The sequence below is a fragment of the Oryzias melastigma genome, linkage group LG10, assembly GCF_002922805.2.
Source record: "Oryzias melastigma strain HK-1 linkage group LG10, ASM292280v2, whole genome shotgun sequence".
Lineage (NCBI taxonomy): Eukaryota > Metazoa > Chordata > Actinopteri > Beloniformes > Adrianichthyidae > Oryzias > Oryzias melastigma.
The window spans coordinates 18,463,362-18,478,957 of NC_050521.1; the positions used below are offsets into that span (position 1 = coordinate 18,463,362).

General features: G+C 43.1%; 2 protein-coding genes across 8 annotated transcripts in view; one reads left to right on the top strand and one right to left on the bottom strand.

Moving 5' to 3' along the window:
* The window catches only part of unc5a (unc-5 netrin receptor A), a 157,494-nt gene extending 145,466 nt beyond the window's left edge, over nucleotides 1-12,028 (top strand). For all 4 annotated transcript variants that reach the window (XM_024283746.2, XM_024283747.2, XM_024283748.2 and 1 more), the window contains 4 exons: nucleotides 4,137-4,286; nucleotides 5,494-5,658; nucleotides 5,745-5,923; nucleotides 8,230-12,028. In XM_024283746.2, the coding sequence (XP_024139514.1) occupies nucleotides 4,137-4,286; nucleotides 5,494-5,658; nucleotides 5,745-5,923; nucleotides 8,230-8,395 (660 nt within the window). In that variant the 3' untranslated portion in view covers nucleotides 8,396-12,028. The remainder of the gene's footprint in view (nucleotides 1-4,136; nucleotides 4,287-5,493; nucleotides 5,659-5,744; nucleotides 5,924-8,229) is intronic.
* Nucleotides 11,699-15,596, bottom strand: part of pdlim7 (PDZ and LIM domain 7) — a 33,341-nt gene continuing 29,443 nt past the window's right edge. For all 4 annotated transcript variants that reach the window (XM_024283035.2, XM_024283036.2, XM_024283040.2 and 1 more), the window contains exons 8-11: nucleotides 14,725-14,905; nucleotides 14,513-14,633; nucleotides 12,638-12,753; nucleotides 11,699-12,398 (exon numbers count right to left, since the gene is read on the bottom strand). In XM_024283035.2, coding sequence (XP_024138803.1) covers nucleotides 12,312-12,398; nucleotides 12,638-12,753; nucleotides 14,513-14,633; nucleotides 14,725-14,905 — 505 coding nt within the window. In that variant the 3' untranslated portion in view covers nucleotides 11,699-12,311. The remainder of the gene's footprint in view (nucleotides 12,399-12,637; nucleotides 12,754-14,512; nucleotides 14,634-14,724; nucleotides 14,906-15,596) is intronic.

The window sequence follows — 15,596 nt, forward strand, 5'->3', positions numbered from 1 at the left end:
AAATATAGCTTCTCATCTATTAGCTTATTCACACTGTCATTTGTTAACGGGATAATGAGGCGTAAAGAGGGCCATTATTCTCTGCGTCCAGAACATATGCTGAAATCCTGTAGAGACACTCGCCGTCTCGACACAAGTAAACAACCTGTGAGCAAGGCAGCGGCGGCGCTCTGTGCATCTAGAAGCGTCGTGTCCTCGACCCCATCAGATTCTAATCTGGGCCTGTCAGCCTTGAACCTGACAAACTGCCGGACGAGCAGCTTAGTATTCATTGTAACTCCTTCTTGTTGATAATAAGATAATTGGCATTCTCCACTCTCTTCTGCTTTAAGACCTATAGATCTGTGTCTATAGGTCAAAGACCTGATCAAAGTCCAGCAGCCAATTTGCAATGCTAATCGTCCCAACAAATAATTGTGCTTAAGAACTGTTTAAATGAACCTCAGTGGAAGTCCACATAATGTGCCTTTTGTATCTGTATGAGACATAATAGCAGGGGGCTTTTCTGCGGCGAACACTCTGCCCTCTGTTATTAACTCATTAGACCTCCCACGCTTTGATTCCCGGCTCCCGCCTGACCTCCCCTCACAGGGAAAGTGGGCTGGGTAACATCATAATGCTCCATTGTGGCAGAACACAGAGGAAAGCCTCATCCAATTCCACATATGTACCCTTTTAATGCTGTAGGACGTTTGGGTTGAAGGAAGAACCCATGTAGACTCGGGATTAGGGATGGCTACCTGTGCCTACAGTTCCTGTTTCTAAATGAACGGTGGTGAAAAATGCATCATTTTTTTCCAAAAACATCTAAGTGTAATATAGCAGTATCACAGGATGAAGTAGAGCGCTTGAAGTGCCTTATGCCTTTGTCACAACTACCCTTAATGGTGGTCTTGTGGGCAAAACCTGTACAGGGTACGCAGGTGGCTCACCAAATTTTATGATTATAGATCGCTCTACAATTGCTGTTGAAGTGATGCGTGCGTGCTCCTTGCACGCCTGTTGAGCTCCGTGCTTGCAGCGTGACATGTAGAAATGAGAAAACTGGACAATGGTTTCTTACGTGCACTGACACATCATCTACTACACGCTCCATACGTGCAACATTTTCGTGAAGCCAATAAAAGGGTCAGTACATGCATTATCCTTAAGCTACGTTCACACCGCTCTCGGAAGTGCGAGTTCAAGCAACCACTTTCAATGAAAAGTCTATGTAAATGCGCATATCAATGCATTCTCACTCCCAGCTCGTCATATGTTGGGATATGTTGGCCATATGTGTTGGGTTCAGGCCCCCTCCGCGTTGCTTTTTGACGTTTTGGGTGTTCCCAACTCATCGTTATTTTTGACGTGCTGGCTGTTCCCGGTACTGGTCTAAGGGCTGCTTGGTACCGTTCCACAGAGAAAAATACATACGCTAATCAAGGGTCCTCAATCCTCGGGACCGAAACAGTCTGTCTGTCTCTGTGTTGACCCGGTATCAGTACCCTAGCCTGGTAATGGTTCTGCGTCCCGTCCGGTTACCGTGTCCAGATGGTTGAGGACCCGACACCCAGCACGTCAAATACGCCAAAACATCAGAAAGTGACGCAGAGAGGGCCCAAACCATATGTCCATATACGATGCGTTGGGAGTGAGAATGTTGCAAATTCAAGTTTGCCCTTCTGTCTTCAAAACTCTCACTTCACGCATCACTATTCATCCTTCTATGACAGTTTTGAGGATCTATGCACAAAATGCACGGCTATTAAGAGCGAAACATAGTTAAATTTAAACCAATCAGGGACTCAAATTTGGTAGTGACATATGGATGATGTCCCCTTTAGTTTATGGAGGTGCCAATCGTTTGAAAAGTGATCATGAAGGAGAAATTAATAACTACAGTTCGTGCCCGGACAGAATTATGACACCAAGTCGGAATAGAGCTGTGAAATAGAATCCTGGAGCGAGATTTTCATCGACGTTTCACACCAGGCCTCTTCCAACTGAGAGTGGCAGACATGTGCTAGTATCGCGTAACAACAGTCCAGTGTGAACACCATGGGTAAATCTGCGTTCTAGAATGTGAGTTACTGAACGTTTGTCACATCAGTGTCAGTGCAGCATCACACACTTCATGTCGCACTTACCACACAAATGACAAAAGTATGCTCCATTTTTACCACATGGTCACACAAACTTCAAGGGAACTGCAAAAGACATCTGTTAAGATGCAGCCCCTCCTGTTTACGACCCTCCACGGACCTGAAAAACCCTAAAACCCCCTATAGTGCATGTGGCTAAGGCATAAGATGCTTGAGCATTTTACACCTCACTCTTATTCATCAGGCCACTGAATTAGAATATTTTCAGCATTTTGAAGCTTCATGCACCCTTACAGGCTCACCCATTCCTATATGAGCCCACCCACAATCATTGGAAAAGTCAAATGATTGGCTAGAATACAAGTGATTGATATGTCAAAAAAAATACACAGAAATGAAGCATTAAAATCCACTGTTTTATATGGTACTGATCAGGCCCGGCCCTGGGCTCCATGGCACCTTAGGCAAAATGTGCACTCACACACACACGAATACCACGGCCCGACAAAAAGAAACACTGCGGCTGCCTTTAATATGTTGAAATAAGTATTTATTTAGTTTAATTGTCAAGGATTAAGTAATAATCCCTTAAAAAATTAGGATAAAGATAAAGGATTTAGGTTAAAGATTTCCGTTGTTAAGGGTTTAAAAAGAGGACAAGAAAAAATGGGGATTTCCAAGCAACTGAATGTAAATAAAACAGACGAGTCTCTCCTTTGAATCAGTTTTTTCCTTCTCTTCCTTCCTTTTTTGACCTTAAAACTGTCCCTTTGGGCTTGTTTTGCTGCTTTTTCATCCTTAAAGTTTTAAAGAAATAATAACAGTAATGTTCTCCCCCTCCTCCCCTCCACCAAGCTTGAACAGGAGCTGCATCAGGCAAGGAGGGGTGCAGCACTGGGGAAAACTATTGATTATGTCAAACTTTGTTATTTTATTTATGGTTTTAATTATTACATTTTTTAATATTTTACGTGAAATGTGTGGTGTGTCAAACTGTGAAAGAAAAAAAAAAAATAATTGCAATTTGGTGCCCCTTCCAGCAGATGGCATCCTAGGCAGCCGCCTAGCTCGCCTATGCACAGGGCCGGCCCTGGTACCGATAGTACAGTATACTTTGGTATCTTTACTAACTCGGCCTATTCCTGCTTAAAGATGAATCATAGTTGGAGATTTGGAGTTCATGTTAACAGGAATCCAACTATTTTGTGAAAAGTTCATTGACTGAAAGTAATGCAGGTAGAGATCCCAAAAAGATAATCAGCAGCTTTTTTTCTGTTGTAATTGGAGTCAGTCTGGCACATTCCTGGGAAAAAGGGCAGAAAATTGAATCAGCGGTGTGCATACAGTAAAAAAATTACAGCCATTTTCTTCCCTAATTAGATGTCTTTACTAAATTCAATTCATGAGAAACCGTGCTGCTGCGTAGCATTCAGCATATGGTCCCCATCTACACACGTCTCCCTCCTCATGTTGTTGTCTCTCAGAAATCCAACGCTCTTGAACGCGTCCTGGATTCCCATGAAAGTTTTAAAGTTGCTTTTTCGGAGACCCGTTCTGGGTCTCGTCTGACCGCGGGGTGTGAAGCTGCACAAGTGCTTTCTGGAGAGCGGATCTTTAAAGAGTCGGGCGGCTCACAGGAAAGTCAGAGGGAGCTGCGGAGGATAATATCATCCCATTCCAGATGGTCATTTGGACGGTAACAAATGGTCCAGTGAGCAAGTCCCACTGAGATTAAAATATTAGGCATGCTATTACAAATCTGTCCTGGCACAAAAACAAAAAAGTGAAATTAAGGGGTTTTTCATGCAAGAACAATGAAGAGGCTCATTCAGCTACTTCATTACAGCCCAGGTGGGCGGGTCACTCAGCCACGGCGCTCCTCGGTGGAGGATGAGACAAATGATGTGTCCAAGATGAGTTTATGCCGTTTGGGTTGAGAGAACACTTTAAATCTATGTTTGTGATGAGCTGCAAAAAAAGTTTGTTCATATTACCTGTTCGACTGGCTCCCCGTGAGCTCTCACGCCCCTCGCCGCCGCTGTCTCTCCTCAGGAGGTGATGCAGATGGAGCGGCAGCTCGGGGGTCGCCTGATTGATGAGCCTCACGTCCTGCTTTTCAAAGACAGTTACCACAACCTGCGCCTGTCCATCCATGACATGCCCCAGGCGCACTGGAGGAGCAAGCTGCTCGCCGGCTACCAGGTGCGTTGGATGGCCCCTGCAGGGGGCGGGAAGTCTCCCCAGATCAGAACAGGAGCACAGACAAGAGAACACAAGCGCCTGCCTGAATCTGTCAAATTAGAGCATCTGCAGCTATTGTTTAAAAGTGCTGTGAGATGTGCAGAAGAAGGTGTTGGTGTGCGCAGGTAAAACTGCAGAACTTTCTTTCTAGTTCATTTAGATTACGTGTTTTTGTGGTTTGTCCTAACATAAGGGAGTTTTTTTAAATCAGCATCTTCTTTGTAACAGGAAGCTTTGAATCATTGCCTCAGCAAAAGCAGCAGGTTGTAGGTGTCTGTGCATCCACTGTGTGGCTTTTGTGCACATGTTTACATAGTTGCATTGAAAGCTGGGCTGTGTGCACCAACCAAAAGCGGCGAGCTGATTGATTATAGCCGCAGTCATGTCAAAGGGAGCTTAGATGAAGCATAGAGCAGCGTGTAAATATCTGGAAGTCTGCAGAATCCCCCCTTCGCTCCGCTTACCTGTGCGGCCAACAACAACGCCGCTCCGACGACGGAAACACAAAGGCTATTCAAAGGAGCAGAAAGTGTTCTGGATGGAACTGTGTGAGCACTGAGCTGCAGGTCCCTGAAGAGCGAGCGCAGGCTGTGCCAGGCGAGCAGCGGGAGCAACAATGCACCCAGAGCAGAGGCTTATTTCTCTGGACTGTGCCTGTTCATTTGGAAGTGTTGTTCCCCTCTCAGCAGTGCAGTCAAAAAGGCCTTTAGTCTCCCCGGAGCCCCTTGAAGACATTTATGTGTTTCAGCCCATTCCCTCTGTTCCAGGTCCGCCTGGGTAACAGTGCCCCCATATGGTTAGCAGCGTGCTCTGCAGGGCCACGTCTCAGCTAAAGGTCTTCATCAGAACAAAGACGTTTAGGAGTCTTAGGACTTGTACTTCTCCTGGGTTATCCTGGTGAGAAAGACAAAGATGTAGATAGACAGAAGGACGCAGAAGCCCTCGTCTCAGCTGCAGAGCGTTTGTTGTTTTGTCAGGGACGTTAGCTTCCCTGCATTGATGTGAGGTTTCATGTGTGTGCAGTGTCAGCTTAGAAACTGAAATTGTCGTCAGATCCGTTTTGATTTGAAGCTCTGATAATAATTTGTGATAATCTGAGTCTGTGGAAGTAGGAGGGTCTGTTTTCTGCTTCAGATACACGGTTCTGACCTGCTGCTTTTCTATCCAGGAGATCCCGTTCTACCACATCTGGAACGGTTCCCAGCGGTACCTGCACTGCACGTTCACTCTGGAGCGGCTCAGCCTCAGCACCTGTGAGCTCACCTGCCAGCTGTGCGTGTGGCAGGTGGAAGGCGAGGGCCAGAGCTTCAGCCTGGACTTTAACATTGCCAAGGTAACGCTTAGTAAAAGGTCTCGCTTAAAAAAAAAAAGGCAATTTGCAGCATTTTTTAGGTCTGTAAGCCTGTCCGTTCCCACCAGGACACTCGAGCAGTGGACTCAGAGTTTCTAGTAATGGACAGCAACGCCACGGCTCTAGCAGGACCCAGCGCCTTTCAGATCCCGTACCTCATCCGGCAGAAGATCTGCAGCAGCCTGGACGCCCCCTGTCCCAACGGAGCAGACTGGAGGATGCTAGCACAAAGACTTAAACTTGAGAGGTAGGAACAACATTAAAACATGGTCCCTTTTAGCAGATGTCCTCCATCGTAGCTTTATCTTTCCTTCTACATTTGTAAAACCCTTCACAGAGGAAGCAGCCCATCGCCTCAGTCAAGTGTTTGTCCTAAAGTTCAGGTAAACAAGGTAATGCCTTGGCGAGCTAATCCTCTTCACTCAGCTATAGGATTAATGTGGACTCGATGGATACAGCTATCATTTCGGCACAAAATCATGACCCCCTTCTTACCTTTTTTCCTTCAGAAAAAGCTAAGCAGCTTAAAGTCTGCAGCTAAATGTCTTCCTCCTACATCCTGCTTAACCGTCGTAATTGGAAAGGCTGGCTGCCCATCAGCCGGGAGGAAATAAAAAAAAAAAAAAGGTTCGGATCGGTGCCGACCTCCACCCAAACGCTCTCCGTTTATCACCTGAGAACCGGCAGTGGCGTGAAGCGGGCATCGATCCCTCATCCTCCAATTTAGCGTCCAACTCGTAATAAAATCAAATAAAAACACTTCATTTGTTCAATCAACTTTATTTACCCCAATTAATTACAACCTGAATGGATGCACTACAGGTTTAATTAGCATTGTTTTGCTCAACATAATCAATTCTCATTTAGGTTGCAGGAAGGAACAACTTCTCTGTTGCTTGATCCGTCCCGACCAGCGCCTTTTTTCCCTGAAAAAGACAGCCGCTGCCCGCCGTTCTGTCAGGCGGCGCTCCTCTGTTTGTTTCTGACTGCATGAAGCGGGCAGACTTAGCGGAACGAGACCGGTCGATAAAACTTAAAATGCCAAGAACCTTTTATTTGATCTTTCCCTCCAAAGAGCGCGCGAGCGCCTGTGTCACAACCGTACAAGATAAGCCGCTGTTTCACACAGCGGTGAATAAACAGAGCTGACATGTCGGACGCCACGCTGCTTTCTGTTATCCGAATTATGACAGAGGTCCGTTTCCAGACAGATTTATCTCCTTTTTTTTGACAAACACTTCCTTCTTTTGTAGTTGTTGTCCTCCCCGATGCACAGGGAGGGCTGTTTGCAGAACTGCCTGAAAATGGCAGAGCGAGGCTGTCCGCTCTGCCAAAGCTGTCACACATTTAACAGGAGATTCGAGGAAACAGCACTCTCCCGAGGTGAACACAACTCGCTGGTGTTTTTGTTTGCCCCCTCCCAAACACTCGCCCAGCGCAGGCTCGCCGCGACCGCACGCTTCTTTTCTTTTAGCGCCGTGCAGTCCTCTAGGCCCCGGACATTTGAGGAACAGGGAAACGCCATTAATCAAACGAGCGTCTCCGGACGCGGCGGGGATCAGGGCCCAGCCCACATCAAACACACAGCCGACGGAGGCCGCCGCTTTGTTGTCATTGATTGGGTTTGATGGTGAAGGTGTGGTCCGAGAATGGAAAAGGTCACTTCCGACTCAACTCTGAAAGTCCATATAGGATTTGCTATAGTGGACTCAGAGCAAATTCCATCATCAAATAGAGGATTATGGTGTTAAGCTCCAATGAAAAGTGACAGATATTCTGTGTTTGATGGCAGCTTCAAAAGTGGACCGTTTTGTTATCAGGTTTTTACATTTGTATTACTTTAAAACAGCAGATCAGTGTGTGCAGAGATGACAGAGCATACACTGCAAAAACAGAATCTGAAAGGAAAAAAAGACTTATTTCAAGAAAATATTTCTATCTTGCCAAAAAAAAAGAATATTAAGAAAGTTTTCAAAATCCAAAAGATCTTTGTGATAATAATTCCTGACTATTTTTCTCACCCCAGTGGCATATTATTTTACTTATTTAAAGACCCACAATGATGAAAATTGTGTTTTTAACATGTTCTTGTGGCCTTCTCACATATAAATAAAAGTAAACCTAAAAATGCATTTTGATTTTTTTTTATTTAAAAATCCTTGTGAATCAGGTGCAGACATAAAAATGTTGTTGTAAAAAGCTTCACAGTTTGGGGGCCTCAGACGGAACATAAAAGTGGACCCTTTGTAGCAGTTGTATTAATCATTTAGAAAGAAAAAAAACAATTCTCACCCTAATGGAAAATATTTAGTAGAACAAATGAATGAATAATGTTTTAATAAGCATTTAAAAACAATAATAATGCATATTTTTGATTAAAGGACTCCTGGAAAGGCTTTTACGATAGATGAAAAGATGATTACAGAGGGACTTTGAAGATTATTTTTCTAATTTCAAGATTTTTTGACCTATATCTCAGGAGCCTTTTTTTGCAGTGTAAAAGATAAATGTAAAAAAACAACCGATTTCTGATCGTCTCCTCTCTCCCTGCAGACACATGAGTTTCTTTGCATCCAAAGCGAGCCCCACCTCTGTGATCCTGGACTTGTGGGAGGTGCAACATTTCCACAGCGGCAACATCAACCAGCTGGCCGCCGTCATGGCCGACATTGGCAAGCAGGAAGCCATGATTTTCCTGGTGTCCGATGGCGACTGCTAACCCAGAAGAGAGACTGATGGGAGAGAAGTGCGGCGCGCGAACATACACTCATAACAGCAGGAGGCGGGGCTAAAGATGCTCCTCCTCTTTACATTTATATTTGGGCAGTGGGGGGTTTAATCCATCAATTTAGGTTCAAATCTGACCCTAATTCTTCAGACAAATGTGTTTGTGGAAGCTGTTACCTTTAGTTGAGTGGGAGTAATATGCAAAATGCAGCGCCACAGCTCACGTCGGATGTTGCAAATCCATCCTGAGTTCAGAAAGTGTTGTTCCATCCGAAGTGCCAGCGGATGGCAGCCGGCCCGTCATCTCCCGCTTGTTTGTCCGTGCAGGTCCGAACTGATTGTGCGTCTCCTCCAGTCGGCGGTGCTTTTCGGTCCGGTCGGCATCACTGCTGTGAATGTAACATCTTGACATCTTGATTCGGCGAGACGCTTCACAGCTTTCCCTGCTTCTAAATCAATATTTGTGAGGTCTGGGCTCTCTGAACCCTTCTGTCTAAGAGAGGAGGGAATAATATTGTATTTTCACCTCACATTTCAGCGTGGAGCCTCTGATTGGGATCCATCAGGAGGTTTGTGTTCCCCTCATCGTTCATCACGCTCTGTTCTGGTCAGACTTACAGCTAATGAAGGAGCCATAGTGCCGAAAGGCGTTCTAGCTGCATATATGTGAACACTGAATGTCGTCTCGTTTCTAAAAATGACTTTTCTCTTTTTTTTATTCCTTTTTTGCCCCGTTATTGCATTAATTCTCCAGTATAGGAAAATGGCCAAAAGGGTTATTTTAGCATATGAATAATGCAGAGCACTTTGCCGCTGAAAATCTGACAACAAATTCTTCACAATCTTAATGAATCCTCGCACTGAAAGGGTAATTGTGCAGCTTTGTTTATATCATTTATGAAGCAATGTCGGTGGGGATTCAACATTTCCACATCAGGAAGAAGCCCCTCACTTAGATAAAGTGGCGTTTTCATAAACTCTGTTGTTGCTGATGCCGTTTTATTTGGCTTTTTTTATTATTACTTCAAACCCAGACAGCAAATATGATCCAGGCAACGATCCATTAGCCGCAGCTCCGCTCATTATATTTTTACTGCGTTACGTTTTCACAGTAATTCCTTAGTAATGGATCTGTCAAAGCGGGCAGCGTAAAGAGAGTTTGATTAAAGCCCACTGGGTCAGCAGTGTATTTGGTGATGGTGTGAGCAATCCCTAACTAGCCATAGTTGTGTGTCTGCCTCAGGGTTGCATGTGAAGTCGTCTGCCTAAAAAGAAAAGCCCTTTTCACACAATCTGTTCAGTTTTTTGACAGCTGGAAGAGTCCATTCTGTCATTTGTTTCCCCCCTCCAACCTTTAAGATGAAGTGGAGCCTCGTTTATGATTGTCAGATATTTGGAATGTAGGGTTTCCTTTAGTGGGGAAAAAGACCTTTTTTTTTACTTTGACTTCTGCAGGTTTTGATAGTTTGTAGATTCCTACATGGCATCTTAGCAGAATTCATTCTCTGAAACATGCGTTCCAGTTTTCTACAGATGCCATGAAATCAAATCGTCACCTTTTTATCTGAGGAAACGATTCCCCCAAATCCTCGCCACATAAATGTAAATATGTTTTTCTATCTCAGCGATGTGCTGTTACTTTGCATATTGTATATGGGCAGAAATGGGTAACCAAAGTTTTCGGAACCTCCTTTGAGTCCACGACACCTTTGTGTTGATGAACGCGTCGTTTCATCGCCGTTTTTACGAACCGTTTAGGGTAGCGTGAGTCATCGCCGTCGTCTGAAAGTCCGACTCGTTTCTCATTTTTGTCCTGGAGTATCCATGCTGTCAGCAGTTTTTATTTCAAACACTTTGTAAACAAATGTAAATTATATTTTAATATGAAGCCAAAAAAAGACACTTAAGTGGCGCAGCATTTGTCAAGTCTAAACCGTGACGTGTTTGCCTATATACTGTTCTTTGGCGATCTAGCAGTGATTTGCAGTGTTAAGGGTTTAAAGGCTGTTTCTCTTTTGTTTTTGATCCAGAAGTTTCTCTACACGTTCTGTTCGTCCTGCCTGATCATTTCCAGAATTGTAAGCATTTAAGTGACGCTCAGTGCACCGGAGGAGGAAGACATCAGTTGTTGGACATGCCCGTGTTGACACAGCATGTTCAGTCAGATGGTGCGAGACGTTTTATCGCCGCCGTCTTTTGTCTTTGACGTGATGTAGTTCCACCGGGACGGATCAGACTCCTCCTCCTCCTCCGGCAGGTTCTGCGATGCCTCAGTGACTTCTGGATTCGATGGTTTCCGTGTGCAGCTCATGTCAGTAACACGCGTGCTTTCTTTAAGGGTTTATGGTGTCAGTTCACTCTGTGTTATGAGGAAAAAATGATGCATCCCAGCACTGTACTCTGTGTCACTCATTAGGAGGCTGTGCGCATATTTCAGTTCGTGTGTGTGTATTTGTGTGTGTGTGTGAGGCTGGGCGTGTGCATCCCTCCCTGTCACTGACGGAACTGTTTTCTTTCGGAACTGAGAACAATAGACTCCTGTGCTTGTAAATGGTTTTCTATTCGGTTCTTTGGTTCTATGTTCCTTGCCTTTCTGCAAGTCAAAAATGCTGTATTTATTACACGCCACAGCGCTTATGCAATTGTATATTCATTCTGTTGTTTTCTTTGTTTGACCTTTTCTTTTGGTTTGTTTTGTTTCTTATCGTCAATGTAAATGGTTGTCAAAATTTTTTGTGGCGACGGAAAAAAAAGAAACTTCGGAGGGAAGTTTTTCTGTACTTTTTGGACAATGATATGAATTTGTGGGTAGAATTTTGGAAATTCGTTTCTAAGTGCTTTCAAGTATTTACTTGGCCTTATGTATATATATCTATGACATTTCAGAAAGGTATGTATAGTAATTCAATCCAAAATTGTTGTAAATAAATTATATATTGCTAAAATTGAGGACTGGAGTCTTTAATTGCAAAAAGAACATAAAATGTTGAAGATTTTCACATTTAAAAGCACTTTAACCAATTTTTTTTTTTTTTTATCTAAAAATCTGCTAAATCATCTTTACTGAACAAATTTTAGAGTTTTTTACAATTTATTTTGTGCATTCACTTAAATGCCATAAGCTAACTTGTTTAAGTCTTTATAAAATAAAAAAAAACTTTAAATAGCACCATCTAGGGGTGAAGTGATAAAATGCAACCAACTAAACAGGAATCCAATTTGTGTACTACCCCAAAAAATAGATAAAATGTGTTTTTGTTTTCCTTTAAAAAAAAAAGAGTTTCTTCAGTCTGTGTTGCAGGTTAAAGGGTTTTATTTGAAACTTTCAACATACAAGCGACAGAAAATAAAATCACTTTGATGAAAATGAGTGATGTGGAAAATACATAATAATCTTTACTCCCCGTGTTTTTGACCTATATTTATCTGAACAAGAACACGAGATGGAAGAGCAGAAAGAAATCGTGAGGTTTTGTCAACGTTTCAACGATAATGTTCTGCTAAACCGGCCTTGTTGTGGGCGGAGCCTTTCAGGATCTTCTCTGCACTCAGTACTGAAGTTTATAGCTGAAATTTGTCCACTGCTTGGTGGAAAAACAAAAAAGTACTTTTTTTTTTTAAAGAATCAAGAAATGAGGAGCTGAAATCATTTCTCTACTAGTTCCAGTAAAGCAGCGAAATGTTAATTTCAAAGTGACATCTGGAGTGTTTTAGAATCCCTAAGAAGGTGACAGTATGTGGAGCCAGAATGAAGCCTCTGAAATGCACAAAGTCTGCAGGATACAAAAAAAAAGAGAGAGTTGAACTTGCTGTGTGGTTGGCAATGTTGAGCGTGTCAGAGGGCGAAAACGGGGTAAAGAGGAGGTGGAGGCAGAAGTTGTTCTCTCTGCAGATGCAGCTGGCATCTCTCACACTGGAGCAAAAGCGTGGCTTTTGCACAGCGGCTTATCCTTCTTCGAGTAGAACGTCTTACCCTCAAGGTTGATTTGGCAGAGCTTTAAAGATGAAAGAAGACAGACAGACAGACGGAGTCAGATTGAGCAACCGGGTTGGAGAAGATATCAAACTTCGCCGGTGCCAGTGTGAATTTGCACAGTTTGGTACGGGCCAGAGCGGACGGATATCTCCTTTGACTGTTTTCACACAAGCTGAAGAAAAAAAGCTTTGGGTCGGGTTCTGCAGAGTTCGAATAAAAATTGGGCCTAAAAAAAAAAAATCAATTAAAAGGACTCACAGCACAGACGAAGCACGTGTCATGCCAGCTGAAGCCCAAGGCCTCCAGGAAACGATCGCCGGCATCAATCTTGAAGTCGCAACCGTGGCATTTGGTGCCAAACATCTTCTCGTAGTCTGGAGAGGAAACAGAGCGGAAATCAGATCCCAGGGAGACTTGACGTCTCCAGAACCAGGCCAAATTATGTAAATAAAAATTAACTTCTCCCCATGGTTACGGCACCAAGGATCTCCGAGAGCTCTCGTCTTTCAAGTTTTAAAAAAACCTGCAGGTTAGCGCCCTTAAAGATGAGAAGTACGACTTCACACGAGCACTTAAGGGATTGAATGGAAGCAATAACGCCGGATGAGATGCTGCGGATGCCAAACGTTGGCTCCGCTCCTCATTGGCCATTTGATAATGTGTTGGTGTGATATTTGGTGCCTTCACTGCATGCAGGGATTAGGAGGAGAGGAGGGGGAAATTGCTCCCAATACTTGACTGGATTTGCCAGTCTTTTCATCACGAGGACTCTGGGGAAAGTGTCAGGTTATAATGCCGCTTCTCAAGAGCCAGTGAGAGCGGCACAATTCCTGCAAAGATGCTGAGGCAGCAGAATGTTTATCAGAGCTGAAGGCATTATTCAGAAAATGAGGATTGGGGTTTCTGCCTTTGCCTCTGATAAAGCAGCAATACATGTCAGGGGCTGAGCATTGAGTAAGAAACACATTGCCCCGCTAAATCATTTATAGCATAATAGAGGAGCGTGCACCTTTCATAACTGCCTACAGAGGACTGCATGGAGTAAACTGCGGCTAAATACATTACAGCAGATGAAAACATCACACTTGGTGATTGACTGCACAGAGCGCCAATTCGCCAGACGGAAAGCCTCGGCAGTGCTGCAGTTCACACCGAGCCTGGTTCGGAAAAACTTCAGATCCACTTCTGTTGCATCATTTAAGACAAACTGTGTGGGATCCTTTGTACTTAGCAGAGCAGATTTACAACGAATCATAAAAAATACACGGGCCGGAGAGGTCCCCCTACGTGCACTGGAACTAATCAATCTGCACACTGGGATTTGGAGCGCGCTTTAATTTCTGCCAGTTTCATTTTCTACCGCTTAAGCATCGCAGACGCGAACGCTCCGGCTTTAGGACGGGTCTGGAATTAAACTTTCCATTAAAACTCTGGTTTCTGGGGGTGAAAGTGATTACTTGACTCCTTTCTAACAGCGCTTCCATAAACCACACGATTATGACTTGTCTGCAGATGATTTTTTTTTTCACTCTTCAACAGGAATACTTTTGTCATGAAAAAAAAAAAAAAGTGAAGCAAGAACTCCCTGATCAGCAGTAAAGTAGAAAAATAAACCAGCAGGAGCCCCCTGGGGTGTCAAAACTGGCTACAGGGAGTAAAGTTTATGAGAAAGATGCAACACAAGGGGCCAGAAATCACAAGTTAAAGTGTGGAACTAAAAACAAACCGAGAAATCTAGGAGTGAAGGTAAATCTGCACATAATGCACATTTAGGAAGGTATAGTTACAGAGCTACACTTTGTAAAAGTTTATGACACTTCAGTTCCTTAAAGTCCCAATTATCATTTGGTACAATTTTTTCATCTGCTCCCGATTTACAACAATTTAAATATAAAAACTACTCAGAAATTCAATTTTGAGCTTAATTTTCTCCATTAATTCAGAAAAAAATTACACCAAAATGTAAAGTTTGTCTTTAAAATTCAGAATACATCATTGTATTACACAAAGAAACATTTAAATCACTCTATTTTTCTATTTTTTTTTTAGACATTTTAGCATTTTTCACCACACCAGCAGCAAATTGGAGCAATAACTTCAGATGTTCTGGTTTGGTGCTGAGGCCTTCCTCACCTTTCTCACAGTAGGGCTCCCCCTCCTCCATATAAAAGGCCTGGTTCCTGATGGGAGTCTTGCAGGCGGCACATTTGAAGCACTGAACGTGGTAGGTCATCTTGAGGGCGTGCATGATTTCCTGACAAATATATTTCATGATTTTTTTTTTCCTCCTGTTCTATTTTTAACAGACATTTTTCTGGATTTCCGGTTAAATTTGGCTCTCTCACCCCTGTGATTTTCTTCTTGCACTTGGCACAGTTGGGCGCGTATCGGTTGTCGTGGCACTTGGTGCAGTAGACGGAGCCTCTCTCCTCAAAGAAGCCGCCCTCCTCCAGGACCGCCTTACACTGTGAGCACGTGAACTCTTCTGGGTGCCAGGAGCGACCCAGCGCCACCAGGTACCGACCCCTGAAAGCACATCAAACTCAAGAGTTTAAACCACATGTGTCAAAGTCGAGGCCCGGGGGCCGGATCCGGCCCTCTGAGTAATTCTATCCGGCCCTCCAGATCATTTTATTTTATTGTTAATAATAGCCCGATGTTATCTTGCACTTATTTTTAACTTGTATAATTTTGGCAAAATATATTTTTGTGGAGACTGAAAAATTGAAAGTTATTTAAGGTTTAAGTTGATTTATTCTGGAATAATATTCCTGCCTTTTTATTACTAATAATTATGTTAAAAAATTACGGTTGAAAGTTTAAAAAAAATTGCATTCTGTTAGCGTTTTGGACTATTTTGGCATTTACTAAAATATTTTTAGGCTATTCTGGAGTTTAGCGAATATTTCTGCTACATACTAGCTGTTTTGGCTAAATTAAGTTTTTTTCAGTTTTTTAGGCTATTTTGAAGATTAGCTATTTTTTCAGCTACATGCTAACTTCAGGTTATTCCGTTGTGATCTGCTTGCTTTTCTATTTTATCTGTTTGTTTCTGTTTTTATAATTATGAGGGGCTTATCTTATTATATTATTGCATGTGTGGGGTATAGTTTTTCTTGTATTTTTATTTGTTTTATGTACAGCACTTTGAGCTGTTTTTTAACTGGAAAGGTGCTATATAAATAAAATTAATTTGGAATTTGAATTAACTGTTTAG